This window comes from Carettochelys insculpta, chromosome 6 (assembly GCF_033958435.1).
Source record: "Carettochelys insculpta isolate YL-2023 chromosome 6, ASM3395843v1, whole genome shotgun sequence".
Lineage (NCBI taxonomy): Eukaryota > Metazoa > Chordata > Testudines > Carettochelyidae > Carettochelys > Carettochelys insculpta.
In genome coordinates, this window is record NC_134142.1 from 90,594,534 (window position 1) to 90,617,491 (window position 22,958).

Sequence of the window (22,958 nt, forward strand, 5' to 3'; positions counted from 1 at the left end):
AACTGCTCTGGTCTCTGAGTTAGCCTTTCGGAGGTTATTTAGGCATCTACAATTGCAGATATGTAGCTGGTGGGATTTATAACGCTGTTTAAGCAGGTTAGGTGCCTGACTCCCATTGAAATGAAGAGGAGTGAGGTGCCTTACATTTTGAGGTGCTTTATAAATCACATTAGACACCTACCTACCTTTTAAAAATGTGGCTCCTTGTCTTTTTTTATATAATTGGAGTTCATCCTCTCTTGCTTGCTTTATCTTTTTTTGCCTGGAAAAAGAAAACAAGCATTCCTGTTTGCTCAGCTCTGAATCAATATCTCAAACACTGAATGAACTAGTAAAAATGAGAAAATAGTTTCTCTGCACCTCCCAGCTAAATTGAAAACAAAAGGCATTAAGGTAAAAGCTATTCTGCATAACAGAAACCAAAACTATTTGTTTGGAAAAGTATTTAGAGCAACCTTAGTTCCATTTTGAAGACCATAAATAATGTAGACTAGAGGCCCTGTTGCAGCTCTGCTTGCAAGGGGTAGCTGAGCTGTAAGAAATTTCTAGACAGATATTTGTTATAAGGGCTCAACACTGGCTGGGGAAGGAGCTATGTTGGGGACTGGGCTGGTTCTGGCACTGGTGGGGGGAGGGGCTGGGGCTGGCATGGTGCAGGGGACGGGGGAGGCTTTGTTGGAGGGGCAGGGCCAGGCCCCAGGTTGGCCAGGGTAGAGGCTCCATTGGGGGTCGGGCTGGGCCTGGCTCCACCCTGGCCAGGAGAGTGGGTGGGGGAGGCTCTAGTAGGAGGGCTGGGCCAGGCTCCACATTGACTGGTGCTGGCACAGTGCAAGTGGGAGAGAACATGGTAGAACCTAGCCCACGCAGAACAACGGGGACAGCAAAATGATTGATATATATGATAGCAAATGTAATAAATTATTGTGATGTGTCTATATATCCTCATTCAACCCCAAAAGTTAGACGCGCCTCATGATTTTATATATATAATTTAAAAAGCAGCATCGTTTATTTCATTAAAGTTTGGGAACCTTTTGAGTTACAATCTTTATACAGTTTTAATAGATCACAGTAAATTTGGGTCTTGACACAGGTTATTGTAATTTCATGGTTTAAACAGGCTCACTTTCTGTAAATATCTGATTTTCAGTTAAAAACCCTGTTTTTTTTTTTTGTTTGTTTGTTTTTTTTAAATATCAGCCTGTGTCTCAAAGCCTGCAATAGAGGAGGCACCTGATGAGGATAGGGGAAGCACATGCATATTTAGTGAATCTGAATGCTTTATCTGAGCACAGGAGGCTGTGGTAGCTATTCACTTGAGCGGAGAGGCAGGATGGGGGCAGGGAGGGAGAGGAAAGGAGAGAGTCAGATTACTAGGGTGAGATGGTATGTTGCTATTCTTTCTTGAACTGTGTGTTAACACATGACAAAAATATCCTTTCTGCACTGCTTTTAGCCTTCCAGAATCCAGGTTATTTTTATCTAATAGGCTGCAAATAAGTGCTAGCTATTTGTAGTCCATGTGCTCTCCTTATTTTAGTTAGACTAAATATAATCCCTGGATTATTAAAAATAAAGGAAACCTGTTAATTTGTTCCATGGAACTCAGAGCTGTTTTATATTCTAGATTTAAAGAACAGTTGTAATGGACTTCACCAGTGAAGGGTCAGCCTAAACTTCATGGTACCCCATGGTTCCCAAGTAATTGGATAGACACTGTCAGCTATTTTAGCCATAAAATATTTCATATGAATAGAAGTGTTCACAAAGCTTTTTAAACTTGATCTTAAGGAGTTTTGTTGTGGTTTAGATCTTTTTCTTTAGAGCTAGTGTCCCAAGCATTGAGTGACCATAAAATAGAGGGAATATGATTACATGTGTCTTCTTTAGAGCATGGTCTTAGAGCTAGAGATTGTCTAGTGACATATTTCATAAGGGTAAGCAGAGCATGGAAGTGAATGCCTGTCACTATATAGAGTACAAAATGACAACACTGGGGTGGAAGGCAGGATAAAATGGATTTAGAAAGAGGAAAGCTGATGCTTGCAAGCACATACCCTTGGGCCTCATGTGCAGTAGCAGCTTTCATAGTTATTTCAAGCATGAAGTTCCAACAATGGTAGCAACCAAGGAGGCAGCATAAACGGGTCAGGTGTTCATGCCATGTTGTGTGATGGTACTCAGTATAGGGCAAGGTGGCACATTAGTAATGCAACAGCAGTGTCTACGTTACAGCTTCAGCTATCTCTCATGCTGATAGACATGCACTTTGTGGAGATTTAGGCTAAAAAAAAATTGCTTCAATAGGAGATGGCATATGCAGTTTGCTCTGCTGTTTTGTCGCTACCACAAGGTATCTTTTGTTGTTTTTTTAACCTCCTTGTAACCAGTGAGCTGGAATTTGACCTTCTGCACAAAATCGATCCTGCTGGTCGCTGCCATCCTGTGATACGTTCATTAAGAGCCCCAGTATGTGTCTCTGCTGTAGAAAGTTACAGTCTCTAGTTTACTTTTGTTATATTCAGCCTCTGCAATATTCAGATAACAAAGACACTGGGTGATTGCTTGTATTTAAATTGTCTTCCAGAATTCAGTATTTTGGGGGAAATGGCACATCTAGGCATTCAAGGCAGCAAAACGGCTTGTGGTGACCTTTTTATAGAAATACTATACTGTAGTCCCTCGAGTTAAGCGAGGGTTGTATTCCCATGTACCCTCACATAACTCAAATTTCATGTAAGGGGGTGGGGGGCAGCTTTTTTTCCCCAGCAGAACGCACGTTCTGCAGCTGGGGAGCAGCAGGAGCACATGGAGCTCCTTTTGAAAGGTAAGTTTTGGCATTGGGGGTGGAGGTGGGTTGGGGCTGTGGGAGGAGGCAGGGGGGAATTAAGCTTGGGGTGGGTAAAGGCTGGGGGCGGGGGGAGTAGTTGAGGCAGAGTTTGAACTGGAGCTGGGGCATTGAGCCTGGGCTGGGGATCAGGATTTTGAGTTGCAACTGGAAATCACACCTGTCAAGGATTTACTGTATGATGTAAAATCTTAAATGTTTCTTTCCGCTACTAATGTGGAGGATGAAAACAGCATTTGACATTTCTAACTTGTTCTTTTTATATTTTGATTTGTATTGTAACATAAACTACTAGAAACCAAGAAAACTGTTGCCTTTATATCAGACCAGTGCTAGTGTTTTCAGCTTTCACACAACTAAAAATCTCTCAACATTCAGATTTTTTTAAACTCCTTTGTCATAATAAAATGGTTTTCCTCCTTCCCTTTGCATACATGTTCTTTTAACCCAAACCTGTATATTCTGTGACCCAGTGGCATTGCCCCTCGTTAGTTGATCTACTAGTTAAAACTAATATGACAAGTCAAGTTCCAATATGGGGTGAGGGCTAGCTTTGAAATGCTTCTGAATCCTGGAGTAGGATGTTTTGTTAAGTCTGTACTTAGTAGTTTGGAGAAAGGCAAATGATACCCAGGCAGTGTAGAGAGGGAAAGGGCTGGATATTGACTTTGAAATACCCTGCCCCATTGCATTTCTGATATTTTTTTTTTTTTTAAATTGAATGTGATTCCTGCAGGTTAGTTTTATCTTCTTTTTGAGAAGAAGGACTTGAGAATTGTTTCCAGGGGGAGCAGGAAATATGAAACAAGTGGGGAGTTGTTTCCTTCAAAGAAGTTTTTCAATACTGCCTCCAATCCCAGCATCATATTGTCTCTGTAGTTAGTATAAAAATGCGTAATTCTTACAGTTGCATTGTGCTTGTGTTGCTGGCTGCACTAAACCCTCAACTCCTGTTCAGGAAAAGACAAAACCTCCTGAACAACTAATCAGAATAGGCTGGGCATCTGGGATAGTCGCAGGGAGGGTGTCCCAAGCTGTTTCATTTGGAAAATATAACTACGTGTTAATTGTGTAGCCTCTTATTTGTGACTTTGTGCTCTGATAGGGTTCAGCAGATTGTTTGCTGTATCCTACACATGTGGGTCATGTTTGACAGTGACTTAAGTAGTGTCACTGTGGAAACCATTGACTCCCTTCTGATAGCATTGATTTGCTGAAAAAAATAGGCTATGGATTTGAAGAGCAAATTATGCTCTACAAAGGGCTGAAAGAGGCAGTGTGATTGCCCAGCTCTTCTTCTCAGGCCTGTGTGTTTGAGTCAAATTTATGCAGTGTGAAGTTTTCTAGAGGTGTATTTTATGATATCTTGGAAGGTTGACAACTTGACTTAGTGCTTTGGGGTCATGAGATCACTCAAATTTGACCTGGCTCCACCTGTCATGCTGACAGAGTAGGAGCCAAGCCCAATCAAGTGACGTTACTGTCTGAGAGGCAACTGGGCCAAATTTGAATGGCATTGCAACCAGGAATATGGCATCACAATGCCACTCAAATTTGGGTCAGCTGCCTTTCAATCTCTAGAACATCACAGAAAGTTGCCTCTTGGATTGAAATCTGAAATGGCACCCCTGCTGATTGGAGCAAACCCTCCTTGAGACAGTGGTTTCCTCCACTCCACAACCCTTCTTTCTGGCCTCCCCTGGGGTGTCACAGCACTGCAGCTGGCAGAGATCAGCATATTCACTTCCAACTTATCTCCCAGTGCCTGAACAGGAGTTGCTTCCCTGCCTAGCACCTGTGGCTCTCGGAGCTTGAGAATCCATCTAGGAAGGGTCAGAGAGACTTGTCCCCAGAGAGGTTATCTGAGGTCTAGCCTGTATTTTTGAAATAGAGTTGACAGCCCTACTCCCATTCTCCCTCGTAATCTCTTATTATGGTTTTCTTTCTTCCTCCTTTCTGGCTTCCAGGGTTGGACAGAATTTCTCTTGTGTGGGGGCTTTAAAGGAATGTTGAAAAATATTACTTTAGAACTTACATTTTCAGCTTAAAGTTATTGACAGTTTTTCATTATAAATAAATAAGTTTTAAGCGGATTGTGTTGAAAGTTTCCCCTGCACTTTACAGCCCTAAAATTTCAGCATTGGAGTGGTGTCAAGCTGAGAGCAGTGCAAATAAAATGAGAATACGTATGGGGGAGGAGAAAGAAATGAGGTTCTTAAAGTTCTGTAGTCCTGGAGTTGAATAACATGGATGAGAGTTAGTATAATGCTCAAATTCTTATCCTGACCTTTCATAGAGGTGACAGAACATGCCTCTGATTCTCTATTCCATGTTTATTGTTGCCACATCTGTCCCCATGGCTCCCTTCGTGGTTCCTATGATCATGTCCTTGCTTTCTGTAAAGCAGAAATGTCAAATTCAGTCTGCTGAGATCCACACAAATGAAAACTGATTGCTTTCAGGGCCACCAAAGGAAATGTACTTCTACTGAAAAGTCATATCTATTTATGTTTATAGATTATTTTAGGTTTGTTTTATATTTTTCCAGGTTTTGTTTGGCTGTAATACAATAATTTTAATTGAAAATTTAATACTTTATGAATTGTATTGTTTTATGATTTTTATTAATTGTTCATAAAATTTGGTGTGTGAAATTATTTGCTCGTATGTAATAATTTTTAGTTTAGAGGTACTCAGCACCCCAGCCAGCTCTCAGCCCTGGGGCTGCCCGGGTTGCCCTAGCCCTGTCCAGTTCCCCAGGGGTGGAGCTGCCAGCGGGGTTCCCAGCTCCCTCTATGACCTTGGGGACAGAAATGCCAGCAGGGTTCCATGCCCCGGCTGGCTCCCAGCCCCGGGACTCCAAAAAAATTCCATCAGGCCACATGTTTTACATACTTGATGTAAAGCAAAAGACCCTAGAGTTTCATTGTCATGACCTTTAAGACACCTTTTGTCATTTTCTTCATTGACCATCCTGTGTGCTGGGAGGAGGTCTGGTATTTGTAATGACAACTTTGTTCTTCACAGGAATGGCGGGTGACCCGTCTCACCTTTGAATATGATTCTGAACCATTTGGGAAGGAGAGAGATGCAGCTATCATCAAACTGGCCAAGGAAGCTGGTGTGGAGGTGGTGATAGAGAACTCTCACACTCTTTATGACCTGGATAGGTAAGAGGCAGATTTAGCTATTGATAAAAAATCTGTGAAGTGATCTGTCAGGGAGCATTATGATTTTGTTTGATCTCTCTATTATAGCATAGGGTATAAAATGTAACCTAGCTGATCCTACATCAAGCAAGTAAGTTGCAGAACCAGATGTCTTTTTTTTTTTTAAAGGTACAGTATTGATTTCAGGACATCAAGTGGTGGAAGATTTTACATGCTTGGGCACCATTATAACCCTCAATGTCAAAATTGCATTTTATTCCAATTTGATTTTTTTCTGATTTGAGCTGTTAGTTTTTGGAGCTTGTTTAGCCTGGCTTCTTGATTAAAGCCCTCTAGTATCAGATATCTTCTCCATATGTGTTTACTGATAGGTTGATCAGGGCATCTCAACCTTTGGTATTCTAATGTAATATTTGCCTTGTTGCTATCTGGAGAAGTCCGTCCTATCTTCACTCTGTAGTTTGCAGTTACTTTCCAGTTTCCTCTGAACCTCAAGAAATCAAGTTAGGGTCTCATCATACTAGGCATTTGCTGTACGTAAAAATAGTGCGTGGTCCCCACCAGGCAGAGCTCATTCCGTGTGTGTAACACAGTAGTTGAATAAACTGACAAAGGGAGACTGAACAGTAGCCGAGTTCATTTGCTCTAGATAGCCACCACAGTTGTCCAAGTAGTCACGATGCATTGCTAACCTGTCCAAACCTGTGTTACCAGTTGAGCAGCATTATCCTCAAGTGCAGAGGACTTCCTCGCATACAGGAAATGGGTGAACATGTTTTTTTCCCTCCTTCATAAGAAATGTTCCTGTGTGCAAGCCAGCTAGTGGAATGATGCCACTGAAGAATAAGCTGTGGTGAATGGCTTTTGCTGATGTTTAACTTCCAAGGCAGTCTAAGGGGCTATAGTCCTCAAATCTGCTGCTGTAAAAATTGATTTGGGAGTAAAAAAGCCCTTGGTTGGGCTACCACAAACTACTTACGGTAATCTACTCAGTGAACTATCATCGATGTGCTTGTTCAAACCTGGATTTCACGCCTCCCTGAGGCAAAGCAGTACTGTGGACAGGGATTGTGTCATCAGAAAATCTTGATGGCCTCTTGAGGCCCAAATTATTGTTTTAAGCGCTGTAAAAATACATAAACATGACATCTATTTTTATATATATAACTGGGTAGTGTGTCAGGGTACAGCTAAGATACTGTGAGGAAGAAAGGAGGGAACTTGCACAACAGATAAAGTAAACTCTTTAATATCCAGCAGCCCTGGGACCAGGAGGTTGCCAGATATTCTGGATAATAGAGAAGTATACGTGGCAATGCATGACATGAAAGAAAAACAAGATTAGATATCAAGAAACAAAAATGTTTGCAGAATACTGTATTTACTGACAACAGTAGAATTATACACCGTAAACTTATTTGCTGTATTTGTTTGTATTTACTTTGACTATACTGTACTTATGGAGAACGTAACTAAAATTTACTTATGCTTAAAATGACAGTTTATTTGAGAGTTCTGGATGATAAAATGCCAGATATAAAAAAAAGCTTACTGTAGTACTTCTGAGTGTGACAGAACTACACTTTGGCACAAACCTGCTAGCAGTTGCTATGCTTCTTAAGGCCGTATGCTCCCAATACATCAGTGATGTAGCTGTATCTGGAAGTGTCTTACAATGTATTGGAGGAACAGGTATGAAGGCCTTAGGTTTCTTTCTCTCTTGCTTCATTCCAGCTTGGCGTTCCACAGGGCATACTGCAAAAAAGTGGGAAAGACTAGGGGATGAGGGTATATTTATAAAGATGGAAATTTCTGAATTATTTTTTGAAGGAAGCAAACATCTTCATTCCAGCTTCATGGGGCTTGTTGTGCGTGACTGCTACATACTACCAAATGCTTCCTTCTTTTCCACATTTCCTATGTTATGGGTGTGTTTACACTGCCCCTTTCAGCTCTAAAGTGTTACATTTGGGCTGTGAAATGTATCTCCCAAGTAGCAAAAGTTTTAGTGCTGAAAGTGCCAGCTCCCGCCTCTCATTTGGGGTGTTTTTTGTAATTGCCAGGAAGGTTGGTCCCCCCCCCCCCCCCAAAATAATCAAGTGTGATCTGCTGCCTGTGTCATAGCACTGCCGGACAGTGTAGACATACCTGACACCACTACCTCTTTTTTTTTTAGCTACACAAAGAAATAAGTAGGATAGGGGGAATCTCTGTTTTAAATATTTCTTTAAACCTCTGCCTTTAAAAGGCTCTCTAGTTCGTTTATGACCTACATCTCAGTAGCAGCTGAGAGATTTATTAGGCAGCAGCCTCCTGCCTTCTGGGTGCTGTAGAGTTGGGAAGATGAGTCACACAGTATCACATGTGACCAGCTGGTCTCTGAAGGCCCCAGGCTAGCATGGAGCTCCTCCCCTGTACACGTGCAGCTGATGGCAGAGGAGGGGGAAGGGAGGCACGTGGCATCTCCTGAAACAATAAGCTGGGAGCTCAGCTCCTTGCATAAGTTGTTGACTGTTTGGGGTGGGGAGAGATGCAGCTGCTGTAAGGCTCCTGTAGGAGTTCTAGCTTGGCTGTTTCAGCTTTATATAAACCTGGTAGCCTGAACATTCTCTACTTTCCTTTTAACTCTTCTGCTCCTGGCACTTTCTTAGGGATGGTGCTGAGGAAAAGTGCTCTTGTTTCTACTCTGAAATTCTGCCACATGGTCTTCTCCAAATTTTTTTAGCTCTGTTCCCTAGGGGTGGAAGAAAGTTGCTGTGGGAAATATCTCATTTTATTCTCCAGGAGAGACTTGTGCAGGTTGTGGGAGCTTAGGAAGGTAGAAGGAAGCCGTGGCTATTGCAGCCTGTGCTTGAGATTTGAGCGGAGATAGGCTAGAACACTAAAAAAATAAATAGCATACCAAGTATGTGGCAGAATTGCTTTTGATCGTAGGGGAAGGGGAAAGGGGTGGCATACACTGGTGTATCTCGGCTCTGAGGGGCCAGAGGAGGGAAGAATGACAGATGGACTAGGAATTTTGTAGTATGAAGGAAACGACCAAGCACAGACTGGGATTTCACTGGTACGGGGAGGGGACTAGATATGGGCTGGGATTTCTCAAAGATGGGTGGAGAGCATTTGAAATAATAGTAGCTTAGATTTTACTGATCTAGAGAAGTGGTTCTCAACCAGTGTGCTTCTGCACTCTGGAGTGCTGTGAGAACTGTCCAAGCGTACCCTGAAATTTCATGAATTTCCCCTCACTGTTGACCTTCACTGAGCCACCATGGGTAAGAGGAAAGTAGACGGACTAACAACCTTCTGCCAGCTGGGGCTCAAGCAGCAAGGATGCCTGATTCCCAGCTGGTGTGGGGTTTGTCAGTTTCTCCACTCTCCTTCCCCTGCAGTGTCTCTGCAGAACCACTGTGTGAGGAAATGTTGACCCCACAGGACGCCATTCACGCCTGAAGGCAGCTGAGGTGCTGCTTCCCTGCAGGAACATGCTGGAAGGGAGCCATCCCCACTCCATGCTGTGGCAAGGGAGAGGGAGAGGGAGGGCAGGCAGGAGCCTGTTGGAGCTAGGATGCAGTTTAAATGCCTGCTGCTGGCTCCAGCGGGCTGGTGGGGAGGGGAGCCTGCATTCAGTGGTTACTCATTTATTCAACATCCCTGGCATGGGGTTGAACAGATTTTGAAAAAATTTGTCTGTAATTGCTGTCTAAGATGGTGTATTCTGTGGTGGATTTGAAACATTAATGCATTTGATGTTTATTTAGCTTGTAGTATGCACTACTATGTTGCAAAAGTCTAGTAATATTGTAAAACAAAAAAAAGCAGTCAGGTAGCACTACCAGACTAACAACATTTATTAGGTGATGAGCTTTAGTGAGGCAGACCCACTTCAGATCTGAAAATAGTGCTACATATGAACTGGCGTGACAAATATGTAAGAGAGACAGCATGCCTCAGGGTCTAGTCTAGTGGTTAGAGGGGCTGGGAGCCAGGAGTCTTGGATTCTATTTTGGCTCTGCGAGGGTGATGGGAATCTACCCTAGTGGTTAGAACACAGGTCTGTGAGCCAGGAGTCCCAGGTTCTAGTCCCACCACCCCTTACCCCCAAAGGAGGTGGGAGTCTAGTCTAGTGGTTACAGCAGGAAGCCTGGGAGCCAGGACTGTACTAAGAATAGGACTTCTGGGTTCCATCCCACTCAGGGAGCCCAGAAGGGGGTGGATGTCTATCCTAGCACCAGGAGGGGAGTGAGGTCTACTGATTAGAGTGTAGGGAGGCTGGGAGCCAGCACTCCTGGGTTTTGTTCCAGTTGGGGGAGGCTAGTCTAGTGGGTGGGGGGCTGGGAGCCAGGACCCTTGGGTTCTATTCTCCACCACCACGTCCTGGGCTGGGACTAGTACAGTGCTCCATAACTGGTGTGCCATGTGGCTGGCTGCTTGGTGGGAGAAGCATGTGGCAGTGGCAGTGGTGATGGCGGCTCTGGTGGGATGCAGGCATTGGAGAGGCGAGGACTGGAAATGTCTGGTGTTGGGGGAGGGAGCAGGGATTGGGTTATGTATATACATATAACATAGGGTGTGTTGTGAAATTGTAACGAGTTCTGAAGTGTGCCGAGAGGTGGTAAAGATTGCTGAGCACTGATGTAGAGAGTGAGTGATGGGAACAAACAGAGTAGTATTTGTCATCGGAGGAAGCAATAAAAAAAAAAAGCAGGTGGCTGGGCTTCTCACTTTGGGTAGGGGCATTAGTTTTCTTGGGCTGGATTCACAGGCAACTGGTGGCAGGTGGTGTAAGGAGGGCCACCCAGAAGAACAAGGAGAAAGCATGAGGGGGCACCCCATTTAGCAATTAACATTTTCTCAGGGGTGTAGGAGAGCAGTGTATCTTCTGAGTGCTACCACGAGTCACATATGCTTGGTTTTTTCTGGTATCAGGTCATGGCACAGGGACAGGTGCAGGCTGGCATGTCTTTCCTGAAATGGGGTAGCATGGAGTTTCTTTAATACCTAGCTGAGGAGACAGATCCAAGTGGATGAGGGTGAGTCTGTCTGGGATTTCTTATATCCAGAGGAAAGAGTGCCCCTGAGTTCAAGGAGGCTAGTGTTTGAGGGTTCTTCACCACTCCTAGGGAGAATAAAGCTGTTTTCTGTTTCCTGGGTTTGTATGTCTAGAATAATCGAGCTGAATGGCCACAAACCACCTCTCACCTACAAGCGTTTCCAGACCATCATTAGCCGCATGGAGCTTCCCAAGAAGCCAGTGAGCAGTATAACGAGCCAGGAGATGGAGAAATGCAAGTTTGAGATCCAGGAGAATCATGATGACACATATGGAGTCCCATCTCTGGAGGAGCTGGGTATGTGCCCAGGGCTGAAGGGGCTTGATTACCAACCAGATAAGTTATATTAGAATGTTTCTGCTAGCTGGAATGCTTCCAAAATGGTTTTGCTGTTTTTGTCTTCACCTGGGAAGGCTGCAGCTTTAGCTGCTGCATTTACACTCAGTCATGCATTTTGGGGAAAAAATGAGCCACTGTCCATCTGTCTGCGGTGTGCTTGATTCTAGTGCAAATTCCCCTCCTTCCTTCCCATAGCTTTGTTGGTACTTCTCACATGTGATCTGCCATCCTTTGCTTGCTTTTTAAGCCTTGGGACCCTCCTATAGTAGTGCTCAGTCCTGATCAGCGTTCTCTGTAGGCTGAGCACTTGAGCAGTTGCCCAGAGAGACTGAGGTGCCACTTAACTAATTAGCAAAGCACCCACAGCCAGCAACATATATTTCTGTTAGTGGTGCACATCCTCATATGTCTTGGTGCAAATAACATAATTTATTCTGCCCATGGATGGAAGAAAGTAAAGGGACCACTAGTCCTGACGCACTGCATCTTCTGCTATCCTGGTCTTTCACAGGCTACTTGGACAGGGACAGGATTTGGCAAACTGCATCTCCAGAGCTGCATGTGGCTCTTTAAGGAGCCACTTGCAGCTCTGAGTGCTGCTGCCACTGATTCCACGTGCAGCTCTGGAGGCTGCCGCTCTGGAGGCTGCCACCACTTAAAGCCCACAGTTAAAACTGGATTTAGGGTTTTTGTTTTTGTTTTTGTTTGTTTGTTTAAGCAATGGCAGCATCCACAGGCACAAGTGGAGTCAGAGGCAGCAGGAAGCCCCAGAAGAGGCAGCCATAGGGCAGGGAGGCACCTGTGCCCTGGATGTGGGGGAACTCTTTAAGGCTGCAAGAGGGGAGGGGCAGCTGGGCCAGCCCTGCTGGAGCTGCTGTGACAAGAAGGCAGCAGCCATGGAGAAGCAGAGGCAGCACACAGAGCTCCTTGTCTCAGGCAGGTTAAGCCGAGGGATACTCTGGGGAGGTTGGGGCTCATTAGGGTTAAGCCAGTGGAGAGGGTGGCTGTGGGGGAGGAGCTGATAGGGGTTAAGCCCAGGGATGGGGGTAATTTAGCTTTCTAACTGGTACAAATCATTGTGTGCATGTTTCTTAAAATAGGGGTGACAAAAAGCACAGTTTGACATTATTTATTAAAGACTGTCTCATATTCACATGCATTGTGGCTCTTGAAGTATTGGTTTTGTAATTGAATTTGAAAAAAACTGCTCTTCTCATTGTTGCAGTTGAGGACCCCAGTCCTAGTAGTGGTAGAGTCGTTGGCCCTCACACGTATTGATTGTCAATGCAAAAGAGGTTCCTGCTGTAGTCTCCCAGAGGGAGCTCAGTTTTCCTTTTCCAGGCATCCCCTTTTCACACTGTGATTGATTCTGTCTATACCTACATTCTTTGGATGCCCATAGAAGTGTCCACCCTCCTTTCTCCTACTGGTCTGTGTCCTCTATAAACTTAAGGAACCCCAATTTTCTGTAGGCTGGGTAAGTTCCCTTTATTCTCATTAGCACCAATGCACAACCTGCATCTTGTGATTAAGATGATGTTTGAGACAAATACACCTCTGCACTATTTTAAGGTCTAATATTAATCTGCACAATTTGCACAGTATTTTCACTTGGTACCTCTTTTCACATAATCATAGGCCATCAGGTTATTTCCTGGGCGCGTATGTTGTCATTTCTTGTCTTCAGGGCCTAAAATAATTTAAATAAAGTCTTGTAGGATCTAAACTACAGGCTCCTGGGTTTGTTTGTTTTTTACTCGTGTAGTATAGGTCAGCATTTAGAGGAACTATTTTATACTTCTTCTATAATTCTACAAATTAACTCTAATAGTTATACAAATTTCACCAACCAAGCACCAAATGTGATCTTCAAGCTTAACCCTTATGGTAGCTTAACCCTGAAGTCAGACAGTCCCCTTGGGTACTTGGTACATCTTTCCACTCAAGCAAACTTGCTTTTGTGGTAGATAACCCTTTACACCAAAATCAAAACAATATTCAGGGCTCCCAGGCTCTACAGCCAAGTCACTTATCCAAGAGCAATTTCATCTTAGGACTCACAGCAAGGACAAGACTTGTAGCCAATCCTTTAATGTATTGACTAAGAAAAAAATGTTATTTACCTAGGTATAGAAGTTACAGCAGAGGTCCGTAATCCCTGGAAATGCATGATTTCGAGTTGTGCTAACTTTGCGTTGATGCAAGTTAAGTGCAACTCAAAATCCCACTCCCGCGCAACCCCAATTTGCGCGCATGCACACGCAGCTCTAGTTCAAATACACCTTGTCCCAGTTCACCCCACCCTGTGTAGCTGTGGCTCACCACCCCCTTACAGACGCCTGGTTCTGGATCACACCTCCTGCACCCGGCCCCAGTTCACCCTGGCCCTGTGTGGCTCTGGCTCAATCCCCCAAAGGGCTGCATGGCCCCAGCTTACCCCCACATCCTGCCAGCAGCCTTAACCCATCCCAGTCTTAACCCCCTTCCCACAGCCCCAACCCCCCCCCCAAAACTTACTTTTCAAAAGTAGCTCCAGGTGTTCCTGCTGCTTCCCCGGCTGCAGAATGTGCATTCTGCTAGGGAAAACAGTCCCCCTCCCCGTCCCCCCATCCCTCCCCTGACTTATGTCAAATTTGAGTTATGCAAGAGTGCTTGGGAGTGCAACCCTCGCATAGGTTGAGGGACTACTATACTGAAGCTTAGGAGCCACAAGTGACTCTTTAATGTCTCCTAAAGCTATTAACCATTCAGAAAGTTTTTATTATGTTAAACCAGTTGTAGCTGATAAAGTAATTCTTGGCCAGTCATTTTGCTATGAAAATTGTATAGTAATTTATGGTAATGTTGATTGCTAATTTGGGTCCTGTATCACTGAGATCAGAGTATCTGTCATTGGGTGGCTGTCTTCTGTTCGAAAAGGTGATAGAAACTGCTGTGATGTACAAGCTTGCTGTCCTCTAAAGCTAACCCAAGCCTAGCAGCTTGGGGACTCCTTGCTTATGCTTAGAAATGTTGCCATCTCCAAATTCCAAGCTGCACAGTGAGCTGCTTCCTTCTGGTTTGGGATCTGTACTTTTTTTCCTCCCTCCTCAAAACCCAAACTGATGAAATTGTTTTGTACCTGTCTATTTGTAGTTTTGGGCAGTGGTCAGAATCAACAAAATCTTTGTTCCTGTATGTTTCAGAATGGCTCATTTGGTTTCACTGGGCCTTCTTGCATGCCCCCACTCTGACTCGACGCCTGAAACTCACCACTGCCACCATGCGCTTCTCCCATAAGCAGTGGGGCATGTGCACAGAGCCACGGATGGCATTCCCAGCGCATGGCTCTGTGGCATACTAAGTGCCACTTTGTGGCATCCTTGTTGAAGGTACCGCACTGCTCACAGCCCAGGATGAGGGAGAGAACCCAGGATTCCTGTCGCTCATCCTCCTGCTCTCACCGCTATGCTAGATACCTAGTCCCCTCACAGAGTGCGGTGGGGTAGGTGGGCAAAGGGTCCTGGTTCCCAGCCCCCTAACTGCTAGACTAGACTCTAAGGCATTGTAAGCGCCGCTTCATGGCACACCAGTTGCGGAGCACTGTATTAAAATCATGCGGGAATTCCGTTCTCTTGAGGATAGTTTCAGATTAAAAAGAATGTATCCGCATTCCCCATCTGTCTTTGTGGGAGGCTCTATATGCATTGTACTACTTCTGGGGTTAGTACGATGTAAGTGCTTAGTGCTGTTAGACCAGTATTTTCACCAGTTCCAGATTCAGAGAGTAGGAGCCTTCCTTGGTTTGCAGACTACGTAGTGAAATAGTTCTGAGTTGGGCGTGGGAATATTTCATAGCTGGGAAAATCTGATAGGGCAGAGGTGCCTCTCATGACCATTGAGCTTCCATATTTATCCTAATTGTAAACTCAAGGATAAAAAGCGTGAGTGTAAGTTAAGTTGTCATTTTAACATATAACAACAAATGTTGGTCAGAAAAGGTGCAAAAATGAGACAGACTGAATTAGTCCAAACAAAAACGTCTACGTATGTAACGCAAGGACTGTGCAGTGCCCATGCTGGCTATACAAGAAGAGCATGGAACCTGAAAACTAATAATCCAAAATTGGTATATTGACTATTAGGCCTAATCAACAGACTAAACAACAAAGGGATGAGCTGTTTTCCCATTGCTCTTGTGAGGCTCCTAACGAATGAGACTTAAGGAAGGAAAATTGGCTGATGGAGCATGCTTCATCACGGCTGCTGCTTCCATCTGTGACCTGGATCGTCATGATCCTGAGAGATGTCCTGATATGGGAGGGACCCAGATGACACAGCCACTTCTTTTGGGTCCAGCTGAATCCCAAACATCAGCTGGGATGTGAGATTTTTTTTTTTTTGTCTGCATTCCCTCCCTCCCCATGTGTCCTTTTCCTTTCCTACGTTTTCTTTCCTTTCTAATCGCTATCCTTCTTCCTTCTGTCTTATAAGAGTTTGGCTTAGCCAACAGAGAGTGTGCATTTTGCATTGCTCTGTAAGCCTGTGACAAGAACAAATGCAATGTCTTGAATAGTCTAGTGCTGGTACAGTACAACTTTGCCAGGACTATGAATGGCTGATAAGAGACTCTGTGCCATGTCTGTTTCTTTCCAGCAGTAAATGTGCACATGAGAATCAGTATCTTAAGAGAAGCTGTATTTTCTGTCCTTGCTGTTCCTTTCTCTCCCATTTTGAGTAAGCTTGTGTTTCATCTTCTAGAAAATGGGATCTGACTTAGCAACAGCTCTGGTCCATCTCCCCCAAAAGACAGTTAACATCCTTAGTATCACCCAAATTATTTGTCAAACAAGGGGAGCTTTTAGAAGGAAAATTCCCCAGCTTAAGAGAGCAAGGAATGTTAAAGTGAAAGCCTTAATACTTACATTTCAAACACTTGAACTTTTTCCCCCCATGTATATTTAATAAAAAGTTAGAGGGATTTCTAATGGTGGTTGACATTGTTCTAAGCTTGGTGAGGTTTTTGTAGGGCTGGAAGGGATTTCAAAGTCAAGTCAGCCCTTGTGCTGTGGTAGGGCCAAGCAAGGCTAGACTGGTGGTTCTCAAAAATTCATTGCACAACAATTTTCTTTGGACAGCAAAAATTACCACATGGCCCTGGCGTGGGGGGAACTGAAGCCTGAGCCTCTTAAATCCCCATTGCCCTGAGGGCAGGGCAAGGAGGGAGAGGTAACCTGAAGCCTATGTTCTGGAAGCAGAAGGGGTCAAAACCCAAGCCCAAGGGCTTCAACCCCACCCTTGTAACTTGAGCATTGCTGCCCAGAGGTTTTGGGCTTGAATTTCAGCCCTAACCCTGAGTGCAGCAAGTCTAAGCCAGCCCTCGGGATTTCCATTTTAATGGGGTTGTGAGCCATTTTGGGGTCTCAACCAGTATTCCCTCTAATTTTTTCCATCCATGTGTGGAATTAATTTTGTTATATGAACAGAGGCATGTGTGGATGGGCACCACCAGTAGAAACCCATTCTGCTGGCTGTGGTTGCTCTGCTAATCAGCTAGCCAGTGCCTGAATCTCTGCTGGGTGGCCACCCAACCACTCAGCTTACAGGAATCACTGGTCCCAGCCAGAGTTCGAGAACTGCTGAGCTTAAACCATACCTGACAAGTGTTTTCCAACTTCCTGAAAACTTCCAATGATAAGGATTCCACAGCCTCCCTTAGAAGCCTAGTCCAGAGCTTAATTAACATTATATTAACATTTGTTTTCTAATATGTAACCTAAAATCTCTGTTGGTGCAGGTTAAGCACATTTAGTACTTGATCTTCCACCAGTGGACATCGAGAAAAATTGATCATGATACTCTGTTTTTGTAACAGCACTTAAAATATAAGAAGACTGAAAGGGGACGAAATAATAGTCTTCCTTTAACAAGTCTAAAAGGGCCCAATTTTTTAACCTTTCCTCAAAGTCAGGTTTTCTAAATCTTTTTTTGTTGCTCTCTTCTGGAGTCTTTCCATTCTGAGCACATCTTTCCTAAACTATAGTGCCCAGAATTGGACACAGTGCTCCAGCTGAGGCCTCACCTATACGTACTAAAGTAGGGTAGTTACTTCCCATGTCTACACCTATCTCGTTAGCCTTTTTCACAGCAACATCACATTAACTCATAATCAGTTTGTGGTCAACTTTAATTCGAGGTCTTTCAGCAGTACCAACACCTACCCAGTTGTTTTTCGTTTTATAGTTGTGCATTTGATTTTTTTTTTCCTGTGCACTTTTATGTGGAATGCCATTTTGTTGATTTCGGGACAATTCTCGAATTTTCAAGGTCGCTGTGAATTCTTATACTATCCTCCAAAGTACTTGTAGTCCTTCCTAGCTTGGTGTTGTCTGCAAATTTTATAAGCATGCTTGCCACTCTGTTATCCAAGTCATTAATGAAAATATATGAATGTAAGATCCTTCAATCAGCTGTGAACCACCTTACAATGGTTTTGTCTAAACTTTAATTTCATAAAGGAAGTAAGGAAATAATCATGTGGGACTGTGTCAAAAGTCTTACGTAATTTAAGATGTCTCTTAGCAACAGATTCTCTGCTATCCACTATGCAATAACCCAGTCTAAGAAGGAAAGTAGGTTAGTTTGGCATGGTTCGTTCTTGACAAATTCATGCTGCCTGTTTGTTATAATGGTGTTATCCTCCAGGTGCTTACAAATTGATTGTTTAATAATTTGTTCCAATATTGTTCCACATAAAGTTAGACTGACTGGTTTGTAATTCCCCAGGTCCTCATTGATAATTTTTTTTAAAGACAGGTAGCCATGTTTACCCTTATCCAATCTACTGAGACCTCCTCCATCCTGCAGGAGTTGTCAGAGATAATTGCTAATGTTCTGAGACTACTTCAGCTAGTTCTTTTAAAGCACCTAGGTTAAATTTCATCAAGTCCTGCCAACTTGAATACATTTAACTTCTCTGTGTTCTTTAACCTGTTTTTCCTTATTCTGGTTTGTGTTTTTTTTCTCTTAATTTGTGGTATTGTCTGGTCACTGCTAATCTTCAGTGAATTCTGAATCTTTCTTGATGTCATCTGCTGTGTGCTCTCCTTTCCTTGGTGTGTCTCTTGTTCTTATGGTATTTAAATAACTACTTATTGTTTCTCTTTATGTCCTTACCTAAATTTTATGCCTTAGTGTTTTAAATTATGATTGTCAACACCTTCAGCTGTTTTGGCACATGTAAACCATCTGAATTAATACAGCATGCCCCCTGCTGGCTGTTCTGTTTATCAGGGAGTAGAGGGGCAGAATTCTTGTCACCCTCCTCTCCCCCGCCTCTGCCCCTCTACTCTCTCATTTGCTCACCTGGATAATATTTTTCTGTTTTGTCAACCTTGATTACTATTTTTGGTTCTCTGTGCCTTAACTATTGAGTCTGCTCTGGTATGGCTATGGTCTGAAGAAGTGGGTCTGTCCCACGAAAGCTCCTCACCTTATAAATTATTTTGTTAGTCTTTAAAGTGCTACTGGACTACTTTTTTGTTTTGATAGTATGTAGACTAGCATGACTCTCTCTCTGTTATTGGTAATGAGCCTGATAGGGGATGTAGAAGATGACCACTCTTCATTGGTAGTGTTTGTGTGTGAATAAAGGTGGTGTGCACTGCGAATGCTGGCTGACTAACTTAATTTGAGGGCAGGCTTCTGTGCTGGGGTGTCGCAGTAGTCATGTTTGCTTTGCTGTAGAAGGATCAGACCAGCAGCAATAAAACAAATATTCAGAGAACTTGGGAGCCATCTTTTTGAAGTTTAATTCTTTTGCTGCTGGAGCCCTGCTGGGCCCTTTGCATAGAGCTGTCTTCCAGCCTTACCACTCTTTGTTCCTCTTAGGTTTCCCCACAAATGGTCTTCCCCCAGCAGTTTGGAAAGGAGGAGAGACAGAAGCCTTAGCGCGGCTGGATAAGCATTTGGAAAGAAAGGTAAACAACCTCCTTTCACTCAAAAATGGTGCTTTTTCTGCATGCTAAGGCCTCTGGCTAAGAAAAACTAACACTGGTTGTCATCCTCATTTCTGCTGTTTGTAGCAGCAGATATAGCTGTGTGTTGATGGGGATGTTTCTGTAGGACCCAGCTGGCTGGCACACACAGGGAATGTGCCCTCCCTACTTCTAGCCTTCAGAGAACTCAGAGGTGGAAATCAACTGACATGCATATCCTTGGGGTAGAATTCAGTCACTAAGTGATGCTGGCATTGCAGCTCCCTCAGAGCAAGAGGGTGTTGAGCTCTACTGAGGCTGGGATAGCATGGGTGACTAGCACCTTCCACCATGGTACAGTGCTGGCTACAGGCTGCCTGCCATCTTCTTTTTAGTCTTCACCTGGAGGCATTTGTGCAGATGCACCAACAGGGCAACTGCAAATAAATGGACATTTTTCCAGGCAGAGCACATGAGAATTTTTAGTTCAGCATATGCCACATTATACCTTGAGCCATTCGTTGTAATAACTAGGCACGTCTATTGACCATGTTCTCTTTGTTGCTCTGCACAAAGTAAATATGTTTAAATAATAAAAATTGTACTGTTAGGTGTTACTAGTTACAGTACAGTACAGTCAGAAATGACTAAGTTCTTTCTCTAGTGTTAGCCATTCTTGATGGTAGTTGTACAGTTTACAGTATGGCAGGATGCAAGTTGTTTTTCGGGGGAGTAAAACTTCAGTGTAATACCTTGCAGGCAGTGCCAAATCTGAGCTTTATTTAATTGCAGCTGCCATGTTTGGGTGGTAGTCTTCCCTCTTGAAGTCACTTACTGCATACATCAGGCAGTGAAGAATTCTGCTCATGCAGCTCTGAGATGGATGTGCCTGAGGTACTATGATGTATGTTTGGTTGGACCTAGGCTGAGACCCATGTGGCAGACGAACTAATAGCCCCCTCTCAGAGCAACATGACTAGACCAAATTCCTTTTGAATGGGAAGTGAGTTGTGTGTCTCTCACTATTTTAGGAGTGCAAGAATTTCTAGCTTGAGACAGCTCCAACAAATGGGTAAAGTGAGTTCAGTAGGGACACTACCAGAGAGATGACAGGCTTTAATGAACCTTCAGGAAATATTTATGTTCCTGTCCAGCAGCGAGTCCTTGGAATGCTGTATTTCTAAAACCCATTCTCTTTCCCAAATGCCCCTAGGCTTGGGTTGCAAACTACGAAAGGCCAAGGATGAATGCTAACTCCCTGTTGGCGAGCCCCACGGGGCTCAGTCCCTACCTGCGTTTCGGCTGCTTGTCCTGCCGCTTGTTCTACTACCGCCTCTGGGAGCTGTATAAAAAGGTGAGAAAATGGGAAGGTGGGTGAATCAGGCTGGTTCCGAGCACAAGGTTAGTGTTTGTTCCCTTGCATTTCTGCCATAGTCTGTTGTTTCTGACTCTAGAAGCTGCAGGCTGACATTCCCTCTTTCCCACCTCTAACACTGCTGGCTATAAAGCAGTGTTCAGCTCTTAAAATAGTTACCCCTATTTACGGCAAACTTACAAAAATGGTGATACTCTTGTAGACATAATTAGTAGATTTTTTAAAAGTAGCTATTTGGATTCTCAAGCTTGAGCCTGCACAATCATTAGCTCTAGGTGGGATCTAGGACTTGGCCTTTTGTTCTAGGCAGATCAGTTCTTTCAATATATCTTACTAGTTTAAAAATAGGTGCTTTCTTTCCCAGTGAGTTGGGTTTCTGGTGAAGGGCAGTTCAGAGGATAGTTCTACGACATCAAATGTTGCTAGAAGTCTTGGTCCCTGAGTGGAGATTGCCTGTAGTGATGGGGGTGGGGGTGCTCAGCTAAGCTGAGAGAGGCTAATCTTACCTATTTGCCCCCTGCTTCTCCTTTTCTATAGGTGAAGCGAAACAACACACCACCACTATCGCTATATGGGCAGCTTCTCTGGCGAGAATTTTTCTACACTGCAGCCACCAACAATCCCAAATTTGACCGTATGGAAGGGAATCCAATCTGTATCCAGATCCCCTGGGACAGGAATCCTGAAGCTTTGGCAAAATGGGCAGAAGGCAAGACAGGCTTCCCGTGGATTGATGCTATCATGACTCAGCTAAAACAGGAAGGCTGGATCCACCACCTGGCCAGGCATGCTGTGGCCTGCTTCCTTACCAGGGGTGATCTCTGGATCAGCTGGGAATCTGGAGTCAGGGTAAGTCTGGTATTTCCTGAATTAAGCAGCAGAGCACATAGAGGGCAGATTCCTGTTGGCATATTCTACATAGATGGCAGTACTGTCAGAATACCCATTTGGCATGTAGGGTTGTGTGGAAGAGAGGGTGATCTAGCTGGCTTTGCTTCATTTTTCTGCCTAGTTTGAGTCCTGAAAGTGTTGATGAGCTGGTCTGCACTTACCCTAAATAAATTTAAATGGGACCTGTTGACTGGGGGCTGTTGTTAAAACGTGCTCGCAGCCCATGTGTGATCTGTCAGTTCGATTGTTATGTGTGTATGTGTATCTGTCTGAGCCTCTTGCTCAAGAACTCCTAAACAGTAAGAGCTAGGACCACCAAATTTGGTATGCAGCTTCCTCTAATCATAGCGTAATGCAAGGTCAGAGTTTGGTTGTGCCAAGACGATGGGATGTTCCTGGAATATGATTATTTCTCAAACAGAAAGGGAGGGTTCTGTTAGCAGATCATCATGCTCCAAAATCACAAGGGGCATATAAAACAGAGGGGGCATGTCTACTGCAGAGTGACTTACCCTTGGCTTGTGGCCAGCAACATGCAGAACCCTGCCCCAAGCCAGCTGCTGTCTTACAGGTGCACGCCTTCATGACAGTGGGGGGGTGGGGCTCTACATGTTTCCACCTAAAGGAAGTTGGACCCATGCACCACAGCTCCCAACCCTTGTTCCCATTGCTGGACACCAAGAGAACCCAGCCAGTCAGTGCAGCTCTGCCATCCATGCTGGCTCCAGGGGACAGCCCCACACTTCCTAGTCCCCTGCCCTGATTCTTGCACAACCCCACTAACCCTCAGCTCCTGCTCAGGTTCCTACACATCCTGCTCTGAACCCCTTCCCTGATTCAGGCACCCTCCACTCTCTGCTCTGAGTCCCTAGCCTCTTCCATTACTCTTGCACCCCCTACACTCCCAAGCCTCTGTCATGAAGGACCCAAGCAATGTCAGGTAAATCTTCCAATATTTTGATATAACTGGGCCACCTTCCTTGTTGCTGTTCAGAGAAAGCTCCCTAATATGAAATGTGAGCTTAGAGTCGTCCAAGGAAGGAGGTGAAAGGCCCACCTCTTTGACAACTTTGGGAAGAAAAAAAGGTTGGGGAGGAAGGGAAGCCTTGAATCTACCTGGTATGTTTGTTGCCGAAAGTGCAAATAGAAGCACCCCGACCCCAAGATGTTGAAAACTCATAATAGACAGGTGAAATTGGAATACACAACTCCAGTGAACCAAAACAAGCAGGAATTCAGTTGCGTATTACTAAATCCCTACTTTAGCTCAAAGTGGAGGATGGATAATTGGAGATTTAGAATGAAGAGCCCTTATTCACTTTGGGTCTG

General features: G+C 44.2%; 1 protein-coding gene across 1 annotated transcript in view; it reads left to right on the forward strand.

The window, feature by feature from the left end:
• Positions 1 to 22,958, forward strand: part of CRY2 (cryptochrome circadian regulator 2) — a 37,345-nt gene that overhangs the window by 8,109 nt on the left and 6,278 nt on the right. The window contains exons 3-7 of the mRNA XM_074997547.1: positions 5,876 to 6,018; positions 11,182 to 11,366; positions 19,278 to 19,366; positions 20,577 to 20,717; positions 21,276 to 21,587. Coding sequence (XP_074853648.1) covers positions 5,876 to 6,018; positions 11,182 to 11,366; positions 19,278 to 19,366; positions 20,577 to 20,717; positions 21,276 to 21,587 — 870 coding nt within the window. The remainder of the gene's footprint in view (positions 1 to 5,875; positions 6,019 to 11,181; positions 11,367 to 19,277; positions 19,367 to 20,576; positions 20,718 to 21,275; positions 21,588 to 22,958) is intronic.